At 40.2% G+C, this 25,835-nt stretch overlaps 1 protein-coding gene across 1 annotated transcript in view; it reads right to left on the bottom strand.

Moving 5' to 3' along the window:
• The window catches only part of FAM3B (FAM3 metabolism regulating signaling molecule B), a 28,574-nt gene extending 10,303 nt beyond the window's left edge, over nt 1-18,271 (bottom strand). Inside the window, exons 1-3 of the mRNA XM_026673990.2 lie at nt 17,937-18,271; nt 7,980-8,117; nt 318-441 (exon numbers count right to left, since the gene is read on the bottom strand). Coding sequence (XP_026529775.1) covers nt 318-441; nt 7,980-8,117; nt 17,937-17,964 — 290 coding nt within the window. The 5' untranslated portion in view covers nt 17,965-18,271. The remainder of the gene's footprint in view (nt 1-317; nt 442-7,979; nt 8,118-17,936) is intronic.
• Between the last annotated feature and the right edge of the window lie 7,564 nt (nt 18,272-25,835).

Here is a 25,835-nt window from a genome sequence, read left to right as displayed (position 1 = left end):
AGTTAATTGTTGTGTGACTTCATATTTTAGATAATTATTTTAATAGCGTGATGGAAGCTTCAGAACACATGAATTTAAAGAAAGGCTTAGCCTTAAAAGGCTTGGCTAGGTGAAAGTTTAAAGCTATGGTTTAAAGCTATGGTTTAATAATCATTGGTGAGTTATAGGAATCATAAAACTCTACCTCCGATCTCCTCCGTTCTAGAGAGCTGGGGTTTTATCTTCCAGAATTTATAGTGAGAATAACTATTGAATGTCAAATTATCTTAGTTATTTCAAATTATCTTAGTTATTTCAACATGGCCTTAAGTACTTACAATTTATCTTCAAAACAGATTTTGGGAAATCTCTCCTTCCCACCTCCACTGAGCATGCGGTAAGCATAAGTCCCAGGCAAACATGGAGACCAGTGGTCACATTTCTGTCTTTTGGGGGCTGGCACTATAATAGAGAACAGAGAAGTAATCTTTGAGGCTACACATTTGCAACTGAATCTTAATAGCTACAGTATAAACAGGAAATTAATTTGTTTGAGCAATATCTGTTCATTTTATTTTCATTATTGTAGATCTTTTAGAAAAGCTGCATTGGTCAAGATCTTGACAGTATAATTATGTTTAAAAGGTTATTGGTGTAATATAACAACTAAAACTTAGTATACCAATGATTGAACAGTAAAAAAAAATCACATTGATTCTAAACATAAAGAAGAAATAGACTTTTTTAAAAAAAATTAAAAACATAAATAAAGTAGAGATGTCATATATTAAGGAATCTCTGGTAACAGAAGATGAAATTGGACCATCTCTCCGGACACTGTTGGAAGGCTGTAGGAAATGATAGAAATATATTTACAGAAATATAGCAAGCAGTAGGTGTGTCCGTAGACTGACTGAGTCTTCAATCCGGTCCGCACTTCAGGCGGGAGCGCCAACCGCTCCCATTGGTTGATGCCATTTGACAGTCGGATATAAAAGGCGCTGTCAAACGGCATCAGCTGTTGCCGCCAGCTGACTGCCTGTTAGCCCCGGCAGCCGTGGCAACCCTTTATTCGTGGAATAAAGCCTTTTGCTGTTAGCTCTGTGTCTGCCTTGTATCTACCGCCGCTCCACAACACTGGCGACGAGGGCGGGATACAAATAAGAGGCGACCGGACAAAAGCAGCTGAGCTCAGTCACTTCAAAAAGAGCCGAAGCCGCTGCGAGCTGACTGTCACAAGCCGCAGACGCTCTCTGCGAGCGCGAAGTTTAAAGCCTCCACAGCTGAGGAGACAGATGCCGCCTGACAGGCGCAGCCGCGGGTGCTCTTTTGAGAGCACGAAGTTTAAAACCTCCCCAGCCGAGGAGATAGACGCTGCCACCGCACGATGACTTTGAATCCTGCATTCCCACCCTTCAAGCCAACGGCCGAGATGTGGCAATCGTATAGAAGTCGCTTCGACTGCTTCCTGGCCGCAATTGACCTCGCGGATGCCACAGCCCATAGGAAGAAATCCTATTTCTTAAGTTTCTGCGGAGCCGCGGTTTTTGACACCGCCACGGCGCTGGTAGCTCCTCGTTCTGTCAGGGCTGTCCCCTGGGAGGAGTTACAGGAGATCCTCTCCAGTCACTACTCCCCTAAACCCTCTCAAATTGCTAGGAGGCACACCTTCAGGCGGAGAATTCAGGCTGAGGGGGAGTCAGTTAGCGAGTATATGGCAGCTTTACGATCAGCTGCCTTACACTGTGGCTTCAGGGATTACCTAGAGGATATGCTCCTAGATCAAATTGTCTGTGGGGTCAAGGACCTGAAACTTCAAAGACGATTACTAGCCAAAAAGGACTTAACCCTAGCTATAGCCATCGAGGAATCACAAGCTGCTGAGCTATCTGCTCTGTCAGCAGCAGAAATACAGGGGAACCCCATTAGACAAGGCAGCTCAACTATTCATTTTGATGAGGTCTCCCTAGATGAGAGTTCTGAGGAACCAATCGATGTAAACCACCTCAGACAACAGAAGCCCCCTCCAGAAGAACCAAGACAAAAAACCAACTTTACCCCCAGGCAGCAACCCATTTGCCAAAGCTGTGGGGGAACCCATCTCAGGGCATCCTGCAGATTCAGGAATGCCATTTGCCTGAACTGTCAGAAAAAGGGCCACCTAGCTAGGGTCTGCCAAGCGGGGAAAACTTTTCCACAAAAACCTCAGCCTACTCCTATTTTTCAAAGGCAAGTTGAGGACTGCTATACCTGTTACCACTCAGATCATACTACCACAGGCTCTAACAAAATAAGCATTTTTGTTTCTTTAGAAGGTAAGCCCTGCAAGATGAAAGTGGATACAGGCTCTGCCCTTTCCATCATCTCCTGGGGAACTCTAAAGAAGATGCTTCCAAGGTTGTCTAAGAAGAAGCTCCTGAACTGTCATCTGACTCTGCGTGATTACCAAGGAAGGACCATCCCAGTCCTCGGGAAAGGCAAGTTTTTAATCCAATTCAAAAACTTTAAAGGCCACTTGCCTCTAGTAGTGGTAGATGGTGCCCTTCCTAGTTTACTAGGATTAGATTGGTTCCCTGCTCTTGGTCTCAGCATAACTGGTATCCACACTGTTTTAACCACTGAAGTGGACACCCTTTCCAGAGATTATTCTGATGTATTCAGCGAAGGTTTGGGGTGTTACTCTGGTACCCCTATTTCATTCAATGTAGACCCACAAGCAATTCCCATCTGTCTGAAACCTCGTAGGGTACCCTTTGCTATCCGCCCCAAATTGGATATGGAGCTAGATAAATTACTCAAGCAAGGGGTATTAGAACCAGTAGATTTTGCGAAATGGGAGACCCCCATAGTCACCCCACTTAAGAAAGATGGCAGCGTGAGAATCTGCACTGACGTCCCTGAATAGGTTCCTGCAAATCAGCGCCTACCCTGTCCCTGTCATCCAACATCTCTTACATTCCTTTGAGCCTGGGACTATTTTTGCAAAATTAGATATGTCTCAGGCCTACCAACAGTTCCCTGTAGATGACCAAACTGCAGAATTACAAACCATAGTCACCCATAGGGGTGCATTTAAATGCAGGCGCCTCCAGTTTGGCGTAAGTGTAGCCCCTGGGATTTTTCAAGCTCTAATGGAGAGGCTTCTCCAGGGACTCCCAGGCGTAGTCCCCTATTTTGATGACATTTTGGTTTCAGCCATTGACAAGCCACAACTAATACTTAGAGTCAGAGCAGTCCTTGATCGTTTCAGACAGCATGGCCTTAAACTTAAAAGGGATAAGTGCACCATTGCCACTAAGCAAGTGGACTTTTTAGGTTATAGAATTGACGCCTCTGGTATACACCCAATTGGGTCCAAAGTCAGGGCTATCCACGAGGCACCCACACCTTCCAACAAGACTGAGCTCCAGGCCTTCTTAGGGCTTCTAAATTTCTATGCTGCATTCCTCCCACACAAAGCCTCCATAGCAGAACCTCTGCACAGACTTTTGGACAAACAGTCCCCCTGGCATTGGGGACCAAGGGAAGCTCATGCCTTCCAATCAGTCAAGTCCTTGCTCACATCCAATACAGTATTAATACAATTCAATCAGCAGCTACCTTTAGTCCTGGCTGCAGACGCTTCCCCTTTTGGCATAGGAGCTGTTCTGAGCCATAGACTGCCCAATGGCTCTGAGGTACCAATTGCCTTTTTCTCAAGAACCTTCTCCTCAGCAGAACGCAACTACAGCCAAATTGACAAAGAGGCTTTGGCTGCAGTTGCTGCTGTCAAAGAGTTTCACGAATTCGTCTATGGTCACCACTTCGAACTAATCACAGATCACAAGCCACTATTAGGCCTTTTGTCTGGGGACAAACAAACCCCTCAGGTTCTATCCCCAAGAATGACCAGATGGACTTTATTCCTGGCTGCTTATTCATACACGCTGGTTCCTCGCCCGGGAAAGAACCTGTGCCATGCTGATGCCCTCAGTCGCTGCCCTCTGCCTGTTCCAGTTGAAGATCCTGCGCCCATCCACGCTATCTTCGAGGTCAACGATCTCAACCTTCCCATCACTGCCTGTGACATTGCTGCTCACTCAAGGGACAAGGTAATCGCCCAAGTTCTGGACTGGGTGGGGAGGGGGTAGCCAGCAATTGATTACACCCCTGAATTCCTGCCCTTCAAGACTCGCCAGCAAGAGCTGTCATCCCTACAAGGTTGTTTGCTGTGGGGGACTAGGGTTGTCATCCCTGCTAAACTACAAGGGCCAGTTTTAAAGGTCCTGCATGAGGGCCATCCGGGCATCGTCAGGATGAAGGCTCTGGCCCGCAGTTATGTATGGTGGCCAGGCATGGATGCCCAGATCTCCAGCTGGGTGAGTGCATGCCAGCCATGCCAGGCTACCAGGCCAACTCCACCATCATCTACGCCTGCCAGGTGGGAAGACGCTGGGGCCCCTTGGTCCCGGCTGCACATTGATCTGGCAGGCCCTGTGCAAGGGCGAAATTTCCTAGTCATGGTGGATTCTTTTTCAAAGTGGATAGACCCGGCCCTGCTGCCCTCCATAACCACTCTTGCTATCACAAAAGCCCTAACCAGAGTATTTGTCACCCATGGCCTCCCAGACACCATTGTATCCGACAATGGCCCCCAGTTCACCTCTTGCGAATTTGAGGTCTTTGCAGCCAACCTGGGCATCAGGCACGCCCCCACAGCCCCTTTTCACCCTGCTAGTAATGGGATGGCTAAAAGGGCAGTCAGGACAGTAAAGGAGGCCCTGGAGAGGTTTGGCCCAATTGACTGGCACTCCAAACTTTCCAGGTACCTGCTGACCCAGCACACAGCCCCCTGTACCACCACCAATAAATCCCCTGCAGAGCTCCTTATGGGCAGATGCCTTAGAACCACCCTGGATAGGCTACACCCCCATTACACCTCGGTCACCCCTTTGGCATCTGACAGCCAGGCCAGGGAGTTCACCCTGCAGGACCTGGTTTATGCCAGAAACTACTCAGGACACCCCTTATGGGTGCCAGGGCAAATTGTGGCAGTAACTGGGCCTAAGTCCTACAGGGTTCTGCTGGACAATGGTCGTACCTGGCGCCGGCACATTGACCAGCTGAGAAGGCGTTGGAGAATGGCTGCCATCGACCCCCGCTGCCCGGCAAGTGAGACGGACCACCCGACGCAGACTGAGACTTTCCCAGGGCACCGCTACCCGGCGAGTGAGTCGAACCACCCGACGCAGACCGAGGCTCTCCCAGGGCACCGCGAGCAAAGGGGCCTACCTGGACTGCCACCTGCTCCTCGACCAGAGTCCCCCGACAACGAGGTTCCCTTGCCTTTGACCGACAACGCGACCGGGAAGCAGAGAACTCTTACCCTGCTGCAGCTCCACGCGAACTGAGACGATCTGGCCGCCTGCGCAGACGCCCGGCCTACTTACAGGACTACGCATACTCCTGGCCAGGGGAAAGGAGTGTTGTGTCCGTAGACTGACTGAAGTCTTCAATCCGGTCCGCACTTCAGGCGGGAGCGCTGACCGCTCCCATTGGTTGATGCCGTTTGACAGCCGGCTATAAAAGGCACTGTCAAACAGCATCAGCTGTTGCCGCCAGCTGACTGCCTGTTAGCCCCGGCAGCCGCGGCAACCCTTTATTTGTGGAATAAAGCCTTTTGCTGTTAGCTCTGTGTCTGCCTCGTATCTACCGCCGCTCCACAACAGTAGGTTTAAACCAAACTGTGCTAGAAAATTTGGAAAACAACACAATTTTTAACAGGATAAAAATTCGTATCCAGTACATAATGTATCATATTTTGGATACATTATGTTCAACCAGGCAAGGAACAACAAAAGAAACAGAGGAAATAACAGAACGATCAGAAGAAAAAACAGACCAGATAAAGCAACAAGAATAATCAAGGAAAGAGAAGACAAGAAAGACTTATGAAGCAAATCAGGAACAATATAGATTAAGAGACCAAAAAAGGGGGAAATGGATAAAAAGAAATACATTTTTAAAGAGAAGATAGGGGCTTGGGCAGACCCCCTGGAGAGATGGCAGCAAAAGATAGTAGTGATTTTTACATAATAAAATAACATTATTACTAACATTGCCTGGTGATTTGTATTCATCAAGATCAGGCAGGTGTTCTCTTATCATTTTTTTTTGCTTATTTTAACTTTTATTTCTAGTCTGCCTTTTACAGTTATGTTTTTGATAGGTTGGGCTATAGTTTCTTTTTGCCTGAAGACCGATGCAAAAAATGAGTCTGCTTTCTCTCTGTTGCCTATTACTTCCTTGCTGTTTTCTCTTTTTAGTGGACTGACTGCTTCCTTGATGTTTTTTCTAGATATTTATATGTTGGAAGAAATGTGTTTATTATCTTTGATTTTTATTGCAAGTCTTTGTGCATTTTGAGCCTTTGCTTTCCTGACTTCGTCTTTGCAGGTTGTGGCTATCTGCTGATATTCTGCCTTAGTTATGTGTCCTTCTTTCAGTTTTTTTGTACTTGTCCTTTTTGTCTGTCAGTTAGTTTATCAGAGAGATCTTTGTACAGCCATACTGGTTTCTTCTTGGATTTCTTGTTTTTCTTTCTTATTGGTATTGTGCTGGATTGGACTTTTATGATCATATTTTTCAGAATTTCCCAAGCTTCTTGGGTTGTTTTCATCTTTAGGGTTTTCATCCAAGGAATCTTTCCCAAGTTTTCTCTGAGTTTGTTAAAATCAGCTCTTTTAAAATCTAGGATTCTGGTATTATTATGTTCTATTACTTGTGTTTGCATTTTGTTGAATTCTAGTACGACATGATCACTCTCACCCAAGGTTCCTGCGGTTCCAACTCCCTCTATCACTTCTTTGTTTTTAAGAATTAAGTCCAGTATGGCTGTCCCTCTAGTTTCCTCCTCTACCTTTTAGACAACAAAGTTGTCAGCGAGGTTGGTCAGGAACCTATTCAATTTCTCACTTGGTGTGGAATTAGTCTTTCAATTGATGTCAGGGTAATTGAAGTCCACCATTACTATTGTAGTGTGTTTTCTACATACATTTGTTAGTTGGTTGGCAAAAAGTATATCTATTTTTTCTGCTTGGTTGGGTGGCCTGTAGTATACACCTATGGCAATGTCATTCTTTTTTTTCTTTTATATTGATTCATATGCATTCTAGGAGGTTTTGTCTTATTATTCACAGTGTTAATTTTGAATATCTAACATTGCTATCTGATGGTGTGCCACAAGTTTTTATTTTATTTTAGGTTTTCTTGAACATTTTCAACTGATCTTTTTCTTTTTCTGATCTGTATCTTTTTCAACAGTTAATGTTTATATTTATCTATTGGCATTTTTAAAAATAATTTTTCAATTTAACTTTTTGTATACAATTGTGTTTATTTCCTTAGTTTATCTTTTTATCTTCCCAGGAAAACAATGTATTCCTCCTAACGGCGATTTACTCTTCTTTTCCTAAACATTCATGCTGTAACCCAACTGCAAAAATCCAGATGGCTACAGTACAAAATTGGAGCTTTAACTGCACTGTTTCAGCTGTCTTAATTTTTCACTCTTTGGAGTTGGGTCAATATTTGCATTGCAAGCTGAGTTTACTAAGAAGTATAAGTTTCTCTTTAGCAAAACAAAGCACTACCTGACAAATCAAAAACTAGCAAGAATATCAATTATATAGTGCAGTTAAGCTGCAACATCTGTAAATATGTACTTCCTGCCTTCATCTTCCATTTCCTGCTACGTCTTGTCCTTGAGAAGATGCAGCTAATGAAATGTAGCGAAGGTGGGTAGGGCTATGTCAATACATCTGCTTGCTTTAACTAAACATGAATTGCATATGTGGGCAGACAATGCTCAAAGATTTCAGAAACCAAAGGAGACAATGAACCTACATTAATCCATAGTCCAGTCATCCAAATCTGGGATAGCATTTTTTATTTTTTGGCAAATAAAAAAATGAAAACTGAGTGCATATTAAAACATATATATTGGAAATGTGATCACTTACTGGATATTTTTGGCTTTTCTGGAAGCAACTGGTTAAATGTGGATACTAATGGATCTTGAGGTACGAGATATGCCAATACTGTCCCCAAATACCAAGCGCAGACAGATGCAAAGATAAAACCTCCAAATTTTATAAAATCTGAAAAAATATAACAAAACAGGTTAAAATAATCAAATAAGGCAAGAAGAAAAAATGGCAATGAATTGATGCATGAATATATTGAATGATATATTCTCAGTAGATTATTATTGGTATGCTAATTCATAAGCAGAGAATGCATAAAATAGCTTAAATTAACATGATGTTTAATTGACGCAGCTTAATTAAATATAGCTGTATCTAGCCTCTGAGCAACCCGATTAGAAAGGTATTGTGATGACCCAGGGCATGACACAAAAATAACAAAGTCACAAAAGTAGAATAAATTCCCTTTAATGCCTCCAACTTGGCCCCAATGTCCAATTATCCTCGGCTGGATAACAAACTCTTCAAAAAACAGTCTACGAAAGGCAGAAATGCAGTCTGAATCCAAAGTAAAGATAATTAGAAATTTAAAAAAAAAACCAACACAAACCACACTGAGGATGTGATTAACACAGCAGGCCAGGATGATAAATTGCAGACTTTCAAAGGACAATGCAGCACCCACAGTTGGGAGGATGCCAAAACCCAGATAAGACTCGACCAAGATAATGCACGCTTTGCTTCCAGCAAGGAGCTGTGTGCAAACACCCCATTTATATCCTGTTCTCCCAGCTGCAACCAATGAAAGGGATCAGGGCCTTCTTCTCTCTCACAAGCCACATTGCTCCCTTCTCCATTCCTCCCTGCATGCCCTAGGATTCCTCTGAATGCCCAGCTGGACTGTGCCTTTCCCCCATTTCCTCTACAGCCACTGGAGCCACACTTCCACTCCCTATCGAGCTGCTCAATTTTCCCCTTCAGAATCAGGCTCCAACAAGGGCATGACAGGTATTGATTTTATTAATTTTTTCTTCAGTGAATATATGAATCTAGACCAAGTCCAAAAAATTCAGCAAAATATCCTTTTGTATATAGGGTTGCACTGTTGCTCCTGTATAAAATACTTAGAATGCTAGTTTTAGTTAATAAAAAAAGAAAATGCCCATTGTTAATAAAACCTTTTAAAACCAATATTTCCAAGCAGCTGAAATATAAAGTCTGGAATTGAGCAAGTAGAGCTGGTATCATCTCAGTTAAAACAGACTTAAAATTAAACAGGGCTGTGACAATAATCAAAATTTTTAAGGTCAGCTAGGTGTAAAAAGCAGTAAATTATTTATATTTTTGAGACCAATCACAACAAGGAATAATGTAGGGGATCGACAAAGGTTTTTGTTTTTTTTTGTAAATATTTTATTTGGGTTTTCACAAAACATAATACAAATAAAATATTTTTTTTGAGAATAGCATGGTCCCGGGTTATCACTTCTCCATACAGACAAAAAGACAATTTCATATTCATCTTTGTGTTCTATTCCATATCTTATTACTATTTTTACATTTTCTCAATAATTTTTCCCTTCCCTTAGTTTTCTCAACCTTGCTTTTAATTATCTCATTCCTTTCTAAATTCAATTATATATATCTTTTTCTATGTTTCAATATCTTTCTAATCATTATATTTATACTTTTGTCTGTCCTGTTTCAATTTCATATTTTCTTTTCTCATTAAACAATATTTTCCCCTGTAGTTACTGATTGGAGTATAACACCTTTGTATCTTTTAATTTTTGTCCATTCAATTCTTAAACTTCAATTTATGCCTTTACAATGATAACATTCAATATAACACATAACTTCCAGTCGAATTCTGCTTGGTACATTCTTAAAATACACATTAGGTTCTTAAAGAGAAAGTATATATATATAACAATAATAAATAAAATACTTATTCTATTCCAATTCAGCTCTATCATTAATGTTACTTATAATCTTTAACATCTTTAACATTTCTTTTCAATGGGGTATCATACTTCCTTAGGAACACTTATAACATTTCCATAATTTTTCCATATTTCTTTCATATTCTTCACTTACATTTTTATAATAATTAAAATGTTCCCATCCTTTCCTAATTTCATTCTCTCATTCTCTTTAATTTATTAACAAACATTCCATTATATTACAATGAGTATTTTTATCATTTTAATCACACTTGTTTCATATTTTCTAAGTTAATTTCTATTTCTAATATAACAATACTATCTTATGTACCCTTGCAAAATCCCTCTTTCAATTAAATTTTCACCCATTATCTCTGTGTCTTCTAAATAGGCTTATACCTTTAATCCCTGTATGTTTTCCCTGTTTCTCTATGTCCTGTTTCTGTCCTTTATAACTTCTTTTCCTTTCCCTCTTCCCCCTCTTCTTCTCCCTCCCCTTTTTGACCCCTTGTCTCTCTAATTCTAATTCTCTCTTCTGTAATCCTCTCTTCTGTTTCTTCCTAATGTTGTAATTACTTTTCAAACTATTCTCTTTTTTTGGGTTGTTTTTTCAGATCTTAAATTTTCCACTCTCTTTCCCCCCTTTCCTTTTCTTTCCCCACATAGAATTACTTGGTCATTGAAGATGGCTTCTTTGTCCCACCCACCCCCCCTTGTTGTTCTAGGGGCATTTCTTGTTGTTTCTCATAGTTCAGGATCTCCATTTCTAAAAATTGAAATACGAAGCCAAAAAACCCTCTTCCTTCCTGAGCATCTTCTTTCTGTTTTTTGGGGACTTCCGGTTTGAGCTTCTTCGGTGACGGACTGAGATCCACGATGGTGCGTGGTTTTGAACTGTGCTCGCCGCTGGAGCGCCTCGAGCCGTCTGGTTTTGGGGCTAAGCCACTCCGTAGAGGTGGTGAAGAGGGGGCGACCACCAGCAGGGTCGAGGAGAGCTGGCCATTACTCCCTTTCCTGAAGGCAGTTGCAGCGGTGGTCAGAAATGGCCACTTCAAAGAAGAACTCGACCGGAAAAGAATGTGCAGGAGGAAGATAAGAAAAGAAAGTTTTGGCTGACCGGGTCGAACAGAAAAAGCAACAACATAAGGTACCCTGGAATTTGAACTATAAAGAATAACATTGCTCCCAAAGAAGATTTTGAAGTGGTGAATGAGAGAGGGAAGGGAAAGGATTTGTTGTTTTTTTCTTTCCTTCCCCATATTGACAACTAAGAGATTTAAGTAAGAAACTGACAAAAATCCACTTTGACATTAACAGGCTGAAAATAAAATGTCAAAGGGATAATAAAGACTTTTGGATTTTCAAAAAAATCTTTAAAAGAAGGAAAGGAGAGAAAAGGAAAAAACAAAAGGGTGGGCTCTGGAAAAATGGAGGAGACCACCTGGAAGTAAAAGGAATTAACAGTGAAACTTTAACAAGATTCCTAAAAGATACATTCCAACTGAAACTTTGTAACAAGATAATAGAACCTCAGGAAGACAAAGTGGAAAAAAGAAACAAGAAGAAACAGCTTTGGATTATTTGGATTACTTGGTGATTTTTGGATTTTTGGTTATTGGATCTAAAGGACTAAAATCAATCGGGTGGTTGTTTAAAAGTTTTTAAAATGGTATCACTCTTGGAAGTACTGGGGATCAACAAAGCTTATAGTATAATAAATGTGTGAATCATCAAGGTCTTTGTTGTTTATTGTTCTGAAAAATCAGAAAAAATAAATTATCAGGCTTTATGATGCTATCAAAATCAACGCCTGAAAAATCAACACACACACAAAGCTGTTAGTGAAACAGCAAGCTGTTGTCAGGCACAGTCCAAGATTGACATAGAACAATCCAGCCAAAGTTCAGTTCTTTATTTGCTCAGACCATATATACAAAATCTTGCCAGAATAAATCTATACCAGAGGTGTCAAACTCACAGCCTGCAGGCTGAATGTGCCACACACTGGGTACACCCATCCCCGGTTTAGCAAAGAGCATAAAAGTCATGATACGTCATGTGATGATTATGTGACATCACAAGCTTGACATCTGTGACCTATACCAGTGGTTGTCAACTGGTGGTCCATGGCCCACTGGTGGTCCATGAGAAAATTTTGGTGGTCTGCAGGGAAATGTCACCCCAGAGCATCCCCCAAAGCAATTGATCAAGGCTGCGTGGGAGCAAGGTTGCGCTGCCCATATGGCCTGCAGGAACACAAGGCTTGCGTCACTTGCATTGTGAATATCACGAGGTAGTGAGGAGAGGGGGGGAAAGGGCGGGGGGAACTTGCCTGGGCACAGGGCTGATTCTTTCCACTTCTTTCTTCTTCTGCTTTTGGCTACACGCAAGGAAAGCAGCAAAAGTCTTTCTCTCCCCCAAATTCCACCAGGAGAGAAAGAAATACTTCTGCTGCTTCTGCTGCTTTCCTCCCCCCACTGAAAACTGAGCTGGAAACAGTATCCTGCGATCCCAAATAAAGAACAATTGATCAGTAAGAAAACGGGGTGGGGAATTTTCCTGTAGACTTTTTTGGGGATTTTCCCAGGGTTTCTGTCTGCAGACAGAGGCCCTGGGAAAATCCCCCCAAAAAGGCTGCAGAAAAATCCCTCACCCCGTTTTCCTATTGATCACAGAATACCACCACCCTCTCTTCCTGAGAACTAGTGATCCGTGGGATTTAAAATTATGAGTTTGGTGGTCCGTGAGGTCTAAAAGGTTGGCGACCCCTGACCTATACTATTCTACCCTTGGATGATTCTAGGGAATATATATATATAGAAAAAACCATTCTGGCACAACAATAGGCTGCCCCAAATTCAAATCTGAAACCACTCACAGATGAACACTATACAGAAGCCTGATGATGGCAGATGAGATTCTGCTGAAACGTCGCTACAACTTTAAAAGCACAACTGCTATGACGTGGAAAAATACCCGAACAAAGCTGAATGCCATATATATATACATACATACATATATACATACATACATATATACATACATACATACATACATACATTTCGGTTTTTAGGTGTTGTTCGTCGGCTAAGCATTTTCTTCTGGTAGATGGTGTGTCCTAGGGAGCCACTGGACTATGGATTAAGAAAACACATACAAACCGCTATCTACACGCACTCTCACACCACCACCCAGCACAGATCAATTCCGTAGCCGAGACACTCATCTCCAGAACAAAATGCTTAGCCAACGAACAACACCTAAAAACCAAACTACACACTCGTTAGTACTCGTAACAACGTACTAACAGCCAATGGATTCCAAAGAAATAAGATTACCCACCTAATCCAAAAAGAAACCCCAACCAAAATCCAAGACAGAGAACAAGAGAACGGCAAAGCCCTCCTCCCATATATAAAAGGCACTACAGACAAAATCAGCAAGATCCTCCAAAAACACAACATTAAAACAGCATTCTGCACAAACAGAAAAATATCCACCATCCTAAGAAACCCCAAAGACAAAATCGAATTAGAAAACCAAGGAGTATACGAAATCCCTTGCACTGCCTGCCCCACCACATACATTGGACAAAGTAACAGAAGAATAAGTGCACGCATTGAAGAACATAAGAACTCAATCAAAAAAGAAGAACCGACCTCTTCCCTGGTCCAACACCTCAAAGCCACAGGACATGAGATTGACTTTAAAAATACCAGAACTATCGCCAAAACCGAACACTTCAACAGCAGAATAATCAGAGAAGCCATAGAGATAGAAAAACGCCCACACAGCATGAACAAACGAGATGACACCTCCCGCCTACCAGCCATTTGGAAACCCGCCCTCATGAACAGACGAGTACTTAACATGAAGAATGACACCAGACCCACACCCATGAGGGCCACACAAGATGCCACCACCACACTTCCACGTAGAAAGCAGACTCACACCCACACAGAAGATGAGACACGACCATGGACCAGAAGCCACACTGCAGCTGCATCACTACCCACTTCAAACCCCTCCAAGCCATACATGAAGCAAACTGACACCCACCATGAAGATGCAGCACGACCACGAACTCGAAGCCAAACAGCAGGATCACAGCTCACCAGCTCAAATCTTCCAGCAACTAAGACTAACCTGAGCACAACCAAGTCCCCACCTGAACAGAACACACCTCTAGTCAATCAGAACACGGCCAACCCCCCAACCAATCAGAACACAGCCAAACCCCCAACCAATGAGAACATACCCCCACTAGCAGTTAAAAGGAAGAAGCAGCTGCAACCTCACATCACTCTGAGAAGCACAGAGCTGAAGACCCAAGCCTGAAGATGATGAATGAGACTTCATCGAAATGTTGCCTAGATACTTCCAATCTTACGTGGGAGAAAACCCGAATAACCAAAGACCCACATACAAATACCCGCGAGAACCTCAGAAAACATATATATACATATATATATATGGATGGATCTTTGGTTATTCGGGTTTTCTCCCATGTAAAATTGGAAATATCTAGGCGATGTTTCGATGAAGTCTCATTCATCATCTTCAGGCTTGTGTCTTTACTCCGAGAAGCACAAAGCCGAAGACACAAGCCTAAAGATGATGAATGAGACTTCATCGAAACGTCGCCTAGATACTTCCAATTTTATGTGGGAGAAAGCCGGAATAACCAAAGATCCACATACAAATACCCGCGAAAACCTCAGAAAACACACACATATATATAGTCTGACTCACAGACGAAGACAATACAGAAGCCTGATGATGGCAGATGAGATTCTGCCGAAACATTGCTACAACTTTAAAAGCACAACTATAATGACGTGGGAAAATACCCGAACAAAGCTGAATAACATACATGTAAGTACCCCGTTTCGGCAGAATCTCATCTGCCATCATCAGGCTTCTGTATTGTCTTCGTCTGTGAGTCTTCACAGCCGTTTCAGTTTTAAATTTGGGGCTAGCCTACTGCTGTGCCAGAATGGTTTTTTCTTAATCCTGATTGGTTGGGAGTCTTGGTCTGTGTTTATTGGTCTTGGAGTTTGCTGTGTTCTGCTTGATTGGTGTTTCTAAGATCTGTCTGTTTTGTGGCTTTTTTTGTCTTGATTGGCTGGCAACATTGTGTTCCTGTATTGGAGGCTTTTAATGCAGCTTGGCTCCGAGTAAATGGACGGCTATCATTTATTAGGAAGCTAGATTTCATCTGGGTGTCTGGTTGGGGTGTGTTTGAGCTGGAGGTATCAGGGGGGATCTGTTTGTGCCCAGGTGTTTGCCTGGCTTGTGGTGTGGAGATTTTTTTGTTTGAGAGTGCAGGCTTCCAGATAATTTGACAGTCTGGTAGAATCATCTCTTCTATTCATGCTTTCAGGTCTTTTTTCAATCTCTATGGCTTCTCTGATAATTCTGTGGCTGGGGTTTTCTATAGTGGCTAGGGTTTGGGTGCCATTGAAGTCGATGCTATGACCTGTTGCTTTCATGTGTTGGACTAGTGAGGAAGTGTGTTCCAGCTTTTTTACTGCATTTTTGTGTTCATCCAGGCGGGTACTTATTCTTCTAAGCCATAGAGACTGAAAAAAGACCTCAAAAAATACCTCAAAAAGACCTCAAAAACTTAAGAAAACATACATATACACACATATATATACATATATATACACACATATATACATATACATATACATATACATACATACATACATACATATATGAATTACCATCTCAGATCTTTGGTTTGGTGAAGCCTGGTGCTCATTGTAAGGTTTCTTTGTTTCCAAGGATTTGAGATTTAATGGTATAGCAAATCTGTACACAAAGCTTTATTGTGGCATATATCTTTCCCATCAACAGACTATTGGTCTTGATTCCATCCTCCATACAACTTCTACCTTCCTCCAAAAGTTCTTGTACTGACCGGGATGAAATGTTGCCTCAGTGTGGTTGCTCTTTTGTTTGTTTGTTTGTTTGTTTCCAAACTCTGCAATTAAGCAGTGTTGTTTCTGAGCATTCTAAAAGCTTAAGGTCTAGGCAGTTGACTGATAGTCATGTTGCCTATATTAGCTTTCAGTCTTAACAAATTGCCTCCATTTTCTGATTGCCATTTTCTTATCGTCTATAAACCCATCCCACAATCTTAGCTTTTTCTTTTGTAGCCTGGGGTGAGGCTGCCTCTTGACATCAGCACATTCCTGGAAATGCCAGGATATAGTTCAATTAATCGGGCAGCTAGAATGCTGCCATGACTGCTTGCATGTAATTGTGAATGAATGTATGAATGAATGAGCCCATTTCTTAAGTTTCTGGGTCCTTTGGCAAAAAGCATGAGCTATGATACTGAGCCTTAGGAAAGTGGAAGGCTTTCTGGCTGCAGCTGGTTTTTCCAAACATAGACTCCAACCCTACCTTCATTCCCTCGCACCTATGGATATGGAAATAATAGCACCAAGTGTGGGTAGATCATATATTGGGTGCATGTACATATCAATATCTTTCTCTTAGATGAGTATACTTCAACTGTATTAAGAGTGTGGCAGGTGAAAAAAACTGAAGGGGCTACTTGAGACTTCAGAGCTGTTTTCTCCTATGTCTCTGGCATTCTATCTTCTATTCTTTTGAGTGTACAAACATTATTCCCTACACATTTCCCCACAACTATCCCTTGAATATGATTAGCAGTCATTCTTTAAATACAGGGCTGTGTGTCATAGCATTTGCCTCATCCCTAGCAGACAGTTCATTTGCATTTGCCTAATGTTAAAATGGTACTCTCCATCATCTCCTGACAAAAGTTTTGTATTATGCCTGATTTCTGATGCTTCCATAACTATGATATAGTTAGGAACTGAGTTCTTTCTAGTTCCTGTTGGCTGCTTTTGGCAGCTACAAGTACCTAGTCTCCACCCCCTACCACCCTTAGTTCCTGGAAACAACAACCTTGATAAGTTATATTGCAGGAGAATATTATATTGCATTTTGTGTAACAGACTTTGGATGAATATTATATTGCATTTTGTGTAACAGACTTTGGACAAATTGTATATAATATTACAAGCCCTACCTTTCCTTTCTGACTCACTCTCCTTTTAATCTCTTTTGTTAAAACAGATTCTATTAAGCCTATTACCATTAATTTAGCATTCAACATTTTACAACAGCTTTAATGACAAAGCACCTTCCTTGAACTACAGATCCTACCACTCACAGCTAATATGCTCAAACCACATATACTCAGTGATTGTATATTACACCCATCTCTACAAAGGGACTGCAATTATTTTCAATTTACTCTGCACTGTACTCATCCAAGATCCATCCAAACAGGATTCATTGGCTTAAAATATTTTGTTCTGCTGTGGAGGAATAGTAGACGTTGACAGCAGGAGTTATTAAGCAACCAGATATCTGAATACATTTCCGGATGTAAAATAAGGCACTATTATGTTTTCTGGACTATGTTAATAAATCAAGCATATGAAGTAAAAGTACTATATTTTGTTAGACATAAGAAACATAGTAGGTAGGAAGTGGTTTCTATAGTACTGAAAAATACTATTTTGAGGTAAGGAACAATCCCTTTCCTTTCTTACAAAATTTGCCATGATAAAAATCAGATAATCTGTTTGAAGGAGGAATGTTCTATAATTATAAACAAAATACATCACAGAATATATTAGAACTGTTTCTCTGTCATGCATATAAGACTTAATGCATTCAGAGATAGGTTATCCTTTCTGAACTAGAGAAATGATCAGACTGCCCCTAAGTTCTTGGCTGAGCTGTAGCTGCTATGAATTGAGAAACAAAAGTTTGGTGCCTGCTCCAGCACATGGGAGCCATTTTACTTTATATTAATCTAATATATTTGATATATTAGTAAACATGGAGGGAAAGGCCCACTAAAGCTCTGTTATATAAAAAAAATCCCAAAACAAACAGCAAACAAAGTCAGCTCTCTTAGGAATGCTGCTTGGAGCAACAAGAAAAGGAGAAAAAGACAAGTTTTGATATAGGGCAAAAAAGGTTTGTAAAGAATACTCACTCTTGCAGTTGGTTCGCATCAGCATCATTTTTGTAAACTCATAGGGCTCTTCAAAACTCTCTTTAGCCAGCTGCAAATCTTGGTAGCAATTTCAGCCTACTGCAGAATATTACTTTTTTATCTCTTAGCTGGAGGGAAAACGCTGGGAACATATTACTGCTGCACCTGGCCACTGCCTAATCACACCCTGTTACAACTGAAGGTAAGCAAAGGGAGGGCAGTCCTCCAAAATGGTGAAGAAAGAAAGCTGATTGACGGAAAAATGAACTGCCTGAATGTTGCATAATGTTGCTGGGGACTTTTAACCTTTCCCATCAACCAAGCTGTTCTACCTGGAGAACAAGTTCTAAAACAAACTTAGCAAATAAAGGGAAATCGTTACACTTTAATCATTTGGAAAGAAGTGCCAGCTGGTATGATAAGCCTTGTGGTCTTCAGATTACAATGCAAGTATAAATGCTGGCTTGTGGCTTGCTTCTTGGTAAATGTTCAGAAGCATATTTTTTTTCATCCTGTTAATAAAAAAAAACTTGCTATGTATAAACTCATATGAAGTTAACTAATGATTTCTCTGACTTCTCTATTGCTGCACATTTTCTTTGAAGGAATTGGACTATGTATTTTTCTTCTCTCTTAACAAATAATTTTAAACCCAGAGTATAGCACAAATATAAGACAGGATGGTTAATGGTTTTATAAAACTCAGATAATTTATTATATCCTTTATAATGTATTGGTGCTATTTGTATCTTACTTTGAGACTAAGTCCATTTTTAGGACATGAAATTATGCCTGCCATTTCTCTTTTAAAATTGATTGAATTAGCAAAGATGGCAAAATTAACTGCTCTGATTAAAGACAATGGATTAGACAAGTTGATGAGAGACTAGAAGCTGTAGATTTTCTACATGTTAAATACAATGACAGAAGACTAACAGAGGGATTTGAATGTTAGTTTTAACTCTGGGGTGACCTGTTGACTGTTTACACATGCGCATGTGCACGTGCACTCACACAAACACACAAATGTTGGGTCAATATGGTTATTAGATCAGTGGATTTCCACATCAGGAATATTTGTTTATATAATAGAACATCTTTGTTAAATACAGATGGGCAAGTTGATAACTATTTGTAGACCCATTATGTAGGAGGAGGGGAATATATTAGATTTTTTTATGTATCTTTCAGCACTCAGCCAAGTTGGATTTTTAAAAAATGTTTAATGTTAAATGTATTTGGTATTTGGCTTTTTTTCTTCTTTTGTACACATTTTTCTTTCTTTGTTGTTGTTGGTGTTGGGTTTTTGTTAGTCTTTTTTCTTTGTTTTTTTAATTTATCTTTGGAGATAAAAGAAAAAACATGTTTGAAAAAAGAAATTATGCCTGCAGTTTCTGTAAAGAACAAAAGCAGAAAAGTAGCCATTAAATTAAATAAACATAAATTGTTAACTAATATCCAACAGCCTTTTTTAATATTATACTTCTTAGATTGAATTCTCTGTTTTGGCTCCTGAGAGTATCCTAGGACTGTTTCCTCTATCTTGGCAATAGTATTACAACAACAAAATAAGTTCCTTAACTACATTGATATGATATCTCAGTCATGCCATTAACCAGTATGCTGTCTATGGTAAGACAAATCCCATTATTAGCGTTCTGACCCAAACCTGGTTCCAAGAGACAAACACAAGACAAAGGCAGCAGCACAACCTTTTAATGTTTCATCTATGAATCCTGTTTCTTCACAGTTAAAAGGCTGCTTCCAACTAATTACTTCCGACAAGAAAGAGCCTTGCCAAGTTTTTGCAAGGCTGCCAAAAAACAACAGATAGGAAATATTTTACAACACAAGAGTCTTCAAATACCAACTGTAATGTCCTTGAGGCTGAGTAACAAAATGTCTTTGCTTTCTGCAAAGAACGTTCGCTTCACAGCTGGCTTTTATCTTCTTGAAGGAGGGACCATTACCTTGCAGCCTTACTCCCAAGTCACCCTTGCTGTTGCAGCTGCTCTTTCCTGTGAGCAATCCTGCATGCACGCACACTTGGCACAGGCTCCTCGGGAACCTCTTCATCACTGCTGCCAGCCCCCACAATCTCTGAAGGCAGCAGTCCACTCCCTAATGGTCCTGGCCCCTCATCTAAGTCCTCACTCTCCTCAGCTATCCGCACCTGCTGCCGGCTAACCACAACAGTTGGTGTGTATGTGTGTGTGTGATTCCTTATCTCCCCCAATTCTTGTTATCCTTTTTTGACTAAAGACCTTCCAGTCTCTAAACTACTCTGTTCATCCAGACATGCAGTTCTTTATTGTTGGAACTATTTATTTACAGGATGTCAGACACTTCCCTGTCCCATTTTTTTAAAAAAAATATTTCCTATAATAAAAACCATGCAAAAAGTACCTGACATGTTGCAGTCAAGCCCCAGTCTGTAACATGTTTATTTGGAGTATTAGAATTTGGGTCTCATAGGAATGACACTGGAGATTTTCATTTTCATCAAAATGTCAAAAGCAACACAGTGCCATTATATGATAAGATCCATCTATTTTATACATGTGCATGACATCATTATGCATGTACAAAAGGGGCAGGGTCTGTTATGGACTGGGCTGGTTCCTCATCTTGGCAATGACTATTTTGTGACTAGCCTTAACCACTTTAGCAGCCATTCTGTAAATAGAAAATTTCTTATGGTAGTTATATTGTATATTCATCATATGCACATTCAGAATTTGCTCCTAGTCCCCAAGATTACCTACCTCTGCATGTAGTATTGCCTTTTAAACAAAAAGAGCTATTTTCCTCTGATGTATTCCAGAAGTGATTATGTGCCATCAAATAATTTTCACCTAGTGAGCATATAGTTTTTCTCCGTGACAATCTATCCCTAACCATGTCTTTCAGGTCTTCCAACAGTGTTCTCCTTGCCACTGTAACTGAATCCATCCATTTTGCCATTGGTTGTCCATTTCACATATGTCGGCTGGTTTTTCTTTTTTTCCGAACTCCCCCTTTTCATGGCTTGTAATAATCATACAAAACTTCAGATGATCATTGGAGGGCAGAAAAGAACTTTGATTTCAGTGCAGCTCAAATCTCTTAGTAGCAATCAGACTCAACAGAAGTATAAAAGTACTTAAGTTGTTTGCTCGCATTTTGCCTTCAAATTCCTCATCATTTTTAGTGGTAAATTTGGAGGAGTATGTAACAGGTTCCTGACAAACCTAGCAAACAACTTTGTTTCCCAAAAAGTAGAGAAGGGAACAAGGGGATCTGCCATATTGGACTTAATTCTCACTAACAGAGATGAAATGATAGAAGGTGTTGAAGCTACAGGAACCTTAGTGGGGGAGTGATCATGCAATATTGGAATTCAACATGATGCAAGCACAAGCAATAGAACAAAGTCAAACTAGAGACTTGGACTTTAAGAGAGCTAATTTCAATAAATGTAGAGAGAGCTTGGGAAGGATTCCATGGATGAGAACCCTCAAGGGGAAAACAACTCAAGAAGCCTGAGAAATTTTGAATAGTGAGATTATAAAAGCCCAATCCAGCACAATATCAATGAAGAAAAATAACAGCTCTCAAAAGAAACCAGCATGGCTGCATAAGGAACTCTCTGACAAATTGAAAGACAGAAAGAACAAGTATAAAAAGTGGAAAGAGGGGCACACAACTAAGGCAGAACACCAGCAAATAGTCCGAGTCTGCAAAGATGAAGTTAGGAAAGCTAAGGCTCACAAGAACAAAGGCTTGTGACAAAAGTAAAAAAATAACAAAAAAAGCCTCTTCCAACATGTTAAAAATAAGAAAAAAGTCAAGGAAACAATTGGTCCATTGCTGGGACGAAGTGGCAAGAAGGTGACAAGCAACAGGAAGAAAGCAGAACTACTTAACTCGCTTTTTTACATCTGTCTTTACACAAAGGGGAAAAAAACAGTCCAACCTATCAAAAACAGCATCACAAAAAACAGATTAGGAACACAAGTTAAAATAGGGAAGAAAATGGTAAGTGAGCACCTGTCTACCCTAGATGAGTTCAAATCACCAGAACCAGATGGATTACACCCCAAGGTTCTGAAGGAACTGGCAGACGAGATCCTAGAACCATTGAATTATATCTTTCAAAGATCCTGGAGCACTGGGGAACTGCCAGAGGACTGGAAAAGAGCTGATATAGTTCCCATCTTCAAAAAATGGAAAAAAATAGATCAAGGAAACTACAGACCTAACAGCCTGACCTCAATACCAGGGAAGATTCTGGAAAAGATAATCAAGATAAAACATAAAACATAAAAGATAAAACAGAAAAATGTGGGTTAGATATTATCACCACCAGAGTGTAGAGAAGAGCAACAAAGATGATTAGGGGACTGGAGGCTGAAACATATGAAGAACAGTTGCAGGAACTGAGCATAGCTAGTCTAATGAAAACAAGGACTAGGGGAGACATAATAGCAGTGTTCCAATATGTCAGGGGCTGCCACAAAGAAGAATGAGTCAAGCTATTCTCCAAAGCACCTGAGGGCAGGACAAGAAGCAATGGGTGGAAACTAATCAAGGAGAGAAGCTACTTAGAAACACTGGCAGTTTTTAAGAAGAGATTGGATAACCGTTTGTCTGAAGTGGTGTAGGGTTTCCTGCTAAGCAGGAGGTTGGACTAGAAGACCTCCAAGGTCCCTTCCAACTCTGTTATTCTATTTCTATTCTAACATAGTGTCATATCTCCTTAAGTATTAGGTATATGGCATGATGTGGATTAAGCACAAATACGTACATTGAAAACCTAAATTCATAAACCGCTTTAGAGAAAAATGCTTTAGCAGATGGTGTATGTATGAAAGCAAATTACCTTAGAAAGGTTTTTAATGAAACACCAAGAGTTCAAAAATCTAATGACTGACATGTATTTTCACAACTTACCTTACAACGGTAGTTCATAATTTTGACAAGTTTCATGGTTTTATTTATCGGTTATAGTGCAGCTACATTATTCTAACTATTGTACAAAGATTGAAAAGTAGAGGCATTCCCGCTGGCCAGTTCAACATATGAGAATAACAAATGGAAACAAAATTAGGAGGGAAGATGAAAGCAAGCAAATACAGATGTTACATAATCTTGGCAATTTTAGTGCTCTCTGAGCTTGGTTGTTTTCTTGTGAACAATTCATTACCTAAACTAGGTAATAAAATGTCTGCAAGAAAACAGCCAAGCTTAAAGAGCACCAAGAATCCCTCATTTCAACCTTGAGCTACAAATATTCATTTCTCTTGGCATTTTATTACATCTATGCATGTGGGCCTGTTTTCAGCAATACTTCAGCACTGCTGGCTGATATCAGCATACCGTCTATCCAATTCTGCAGTCCCAAGGCACAAGATCTTTGTATATAGTCATATAGTCACTGCACAAACTTCTAAAAAAAAAACTGAAGTTCACTTTGTACAGGTTAACTGTCTAGGCCAGGGGTCCCCAACCGCCGGTCCGTGGACCGGTACCGGTCCAGCGGAACAAGTCTTACCGGGCCACTGGTTGCTGGCGCCGCCATCTTTTTGGTAAAAAGTGCTTCGGTGAGCTTTTCGGGTAGAAAGCTCACCGGAAGCACTTTTCATCAAAAAGATGGCGGCCTAGCGCTCGATGAGCTTTTCCGGGTAGAAAGCCATTTCTACCGAAAAAGCTCACCGGAAGCGTGGTGCCGCCATCTTTTTGCGAAAAAGTGCTTCCGGTGAGGTCACGGAAGCACTTTTTCGTCAAAAAAAGATGGCGGCGCCCAGTTGATGCCGGTACCGGGCCGCGGCGCCCAGCTGATGCCGGTACCGGGCCGCGGCGTCAAAAAGGTTGGGGATCACTGGTCTAGGCGATAGCTGTGAGCAATTTTATGTGTAAGATACTTCCACAAAAACTCTTCTCCTTTAGAGTTCATTCCTATTCTTACTATTAAACAATTGACTGCATATTTCTTAAAACAAAAGGGACACTTGTTAAGGCTGTTTAATAGTTAACATATCCAGCCCACCTCACTGCAGAAGCAACAATAACTGATTATCATTGGATGATCCTGTCAACAGACTTTTCTTTGTTCAATTTGACTTTTAGAAAAAGTCAAATTTATTTCTATATTGTACTGTAGACTAAGTATTATTTACTAGCCAAATTCTTTTATTTTAACCATGCTAATTTGATAATTTGCCTGGAGGAACTTTTTTTAAGATGAAAAGTTTGAATCATAGAGGAAGTTAATGCACAATGAGTAATACAGTAGATATCACATAAAACAGATAGTCACATATTCTTTAGAGTAGCCAATTTTGGTCACAGAAATGTCTTCCTTCATCAGATAGTTTTAATAAAGCAGTATTGTGGATAAGCAAGAACTCAAAGTTCATACTGCCAATACTTCACAAAAAGAAATGGTGTAAAAGAAACAAATATATAAATTCCACCAAGAATCATTGCATATTCCAACTAAAATCCAAAATCATCTTTACTGAAGATGAAATCAGCTTAGGAACAGCTAAATAAGCAGAAGTTAGTTGGCAGAAAGAGGGTTATAGGCATTAAGTTATTTTGGATTTCAAGCAAGAACACAATAAAATTCTATTTAGGAGTAGAATAGAAATGCTGGAAAACTCTTTAGATAAGTGCATCTATCTGTAGTATAATTTCATTTATTTCCAATCTGTTGTGGACTGATAGGATGTTGTGATAATTCAAATTGCTATAAAAAATTTTAAACATTTATTTTCAAATCTTGTACTTATCTTGGGTGTGAACCAGAAACAAATGGACCAGCACCTGTCCATCTACCACACTTTGATTAGCTCTGTTTTAGACAGAATTAAGACATGTACAATTCTTAACTTGTAAAAAAATGGTTTGAGAGCCATGGAGTTTTCAATTCACTGCATTTTGCTCTAAGGTACTATAAATATGCACATTGCTGCATTAGACTGAAGAAAGCAAAATGTAGAATGTTTTATAAACTGCCACCATTAAGGAATAAAATCTATTAAACTTGCACACTGGCTACCTCTCAACAATTCTGGGTGATGCACAATAATCGATGCAATTAGAATTAAAAAAAATAAAGCTAAAAGATGGCAAGCAAAATGAAATAAGATGGAATATAAATGCTTTGTGTGCTGTATCATATATAATCAGATCAGTCCATGAAATCTATTTAGATAGAACCATCAAAACTGAATGAAGAAGTTAGTTTCACCAAAGAAGCTGATGCTAAAAATACAGTAAAGTAGAACCTCTGGTCACAAATGCTTCTGACTATGACCAAATTTGACCCAATTTTTTTTTCATGGCCGATTTCCCCTTCTGAGCCATTTTTTTTTTTTTGTAAGTGCCAAATTTCCAAAATTAGGTTCAGGTCATGACCAAATCGGGTTGCGACCAAAGTTATGGAACGAATTATGGTCACTTTGAAAGGGCCGTTTGTGCTTGCTCCCCTAACTGCAGTCTGCAAATACAGGTAGTCCTTAATTTGTTTAGTGACTTTCTGAAGTTATGACACTGAAAAACATGACTTATGACCATTTTTTCACACTTATAGCAACCTCATTGTTAGGGATATACACCCTAGCAGAACCTGCACGGCAGTCAGGCAAATATGTGAGATAAACGTTCTTGTAGCTTACACTCAGTAAAACAGATACAATGTGCTAGTTAAATAGTTTATTCCAGTAAGATTTATAGCATAGTCAAACAGTCCATATATCATACACTATTTCAGTCCGTCAGGGGATTAATCAGTTGCAAAGTCCAGTGTCGAAAAAGAGAGGTCATTAAACTTACTAATATCAGTCCAGTAATTTATCTCTTTGCAGTATGAGATAAGAAGAAGTAAAAAACCTCTTTTCTTCCTTCAGCAACAGT

This window comes from Notechis scutatus, chromosome 5, assembly GCF_049901735.1.
Source record: "Notechis scutatus isolate UNSWTSFEM ecotype Mainland chromosome 5, rNotScu1.2, whole genome shotgun sequence".
NCBI lineage: Eukaryota > Metazoa > Chordata > Lepidosauria > Squamata > Elapidae > Notechis > Notechis scutatus.
Note: the sequence above shows the minus strand (reverse complement) of the source record. Positions and strands in the feature narration are given on the sequence as shown.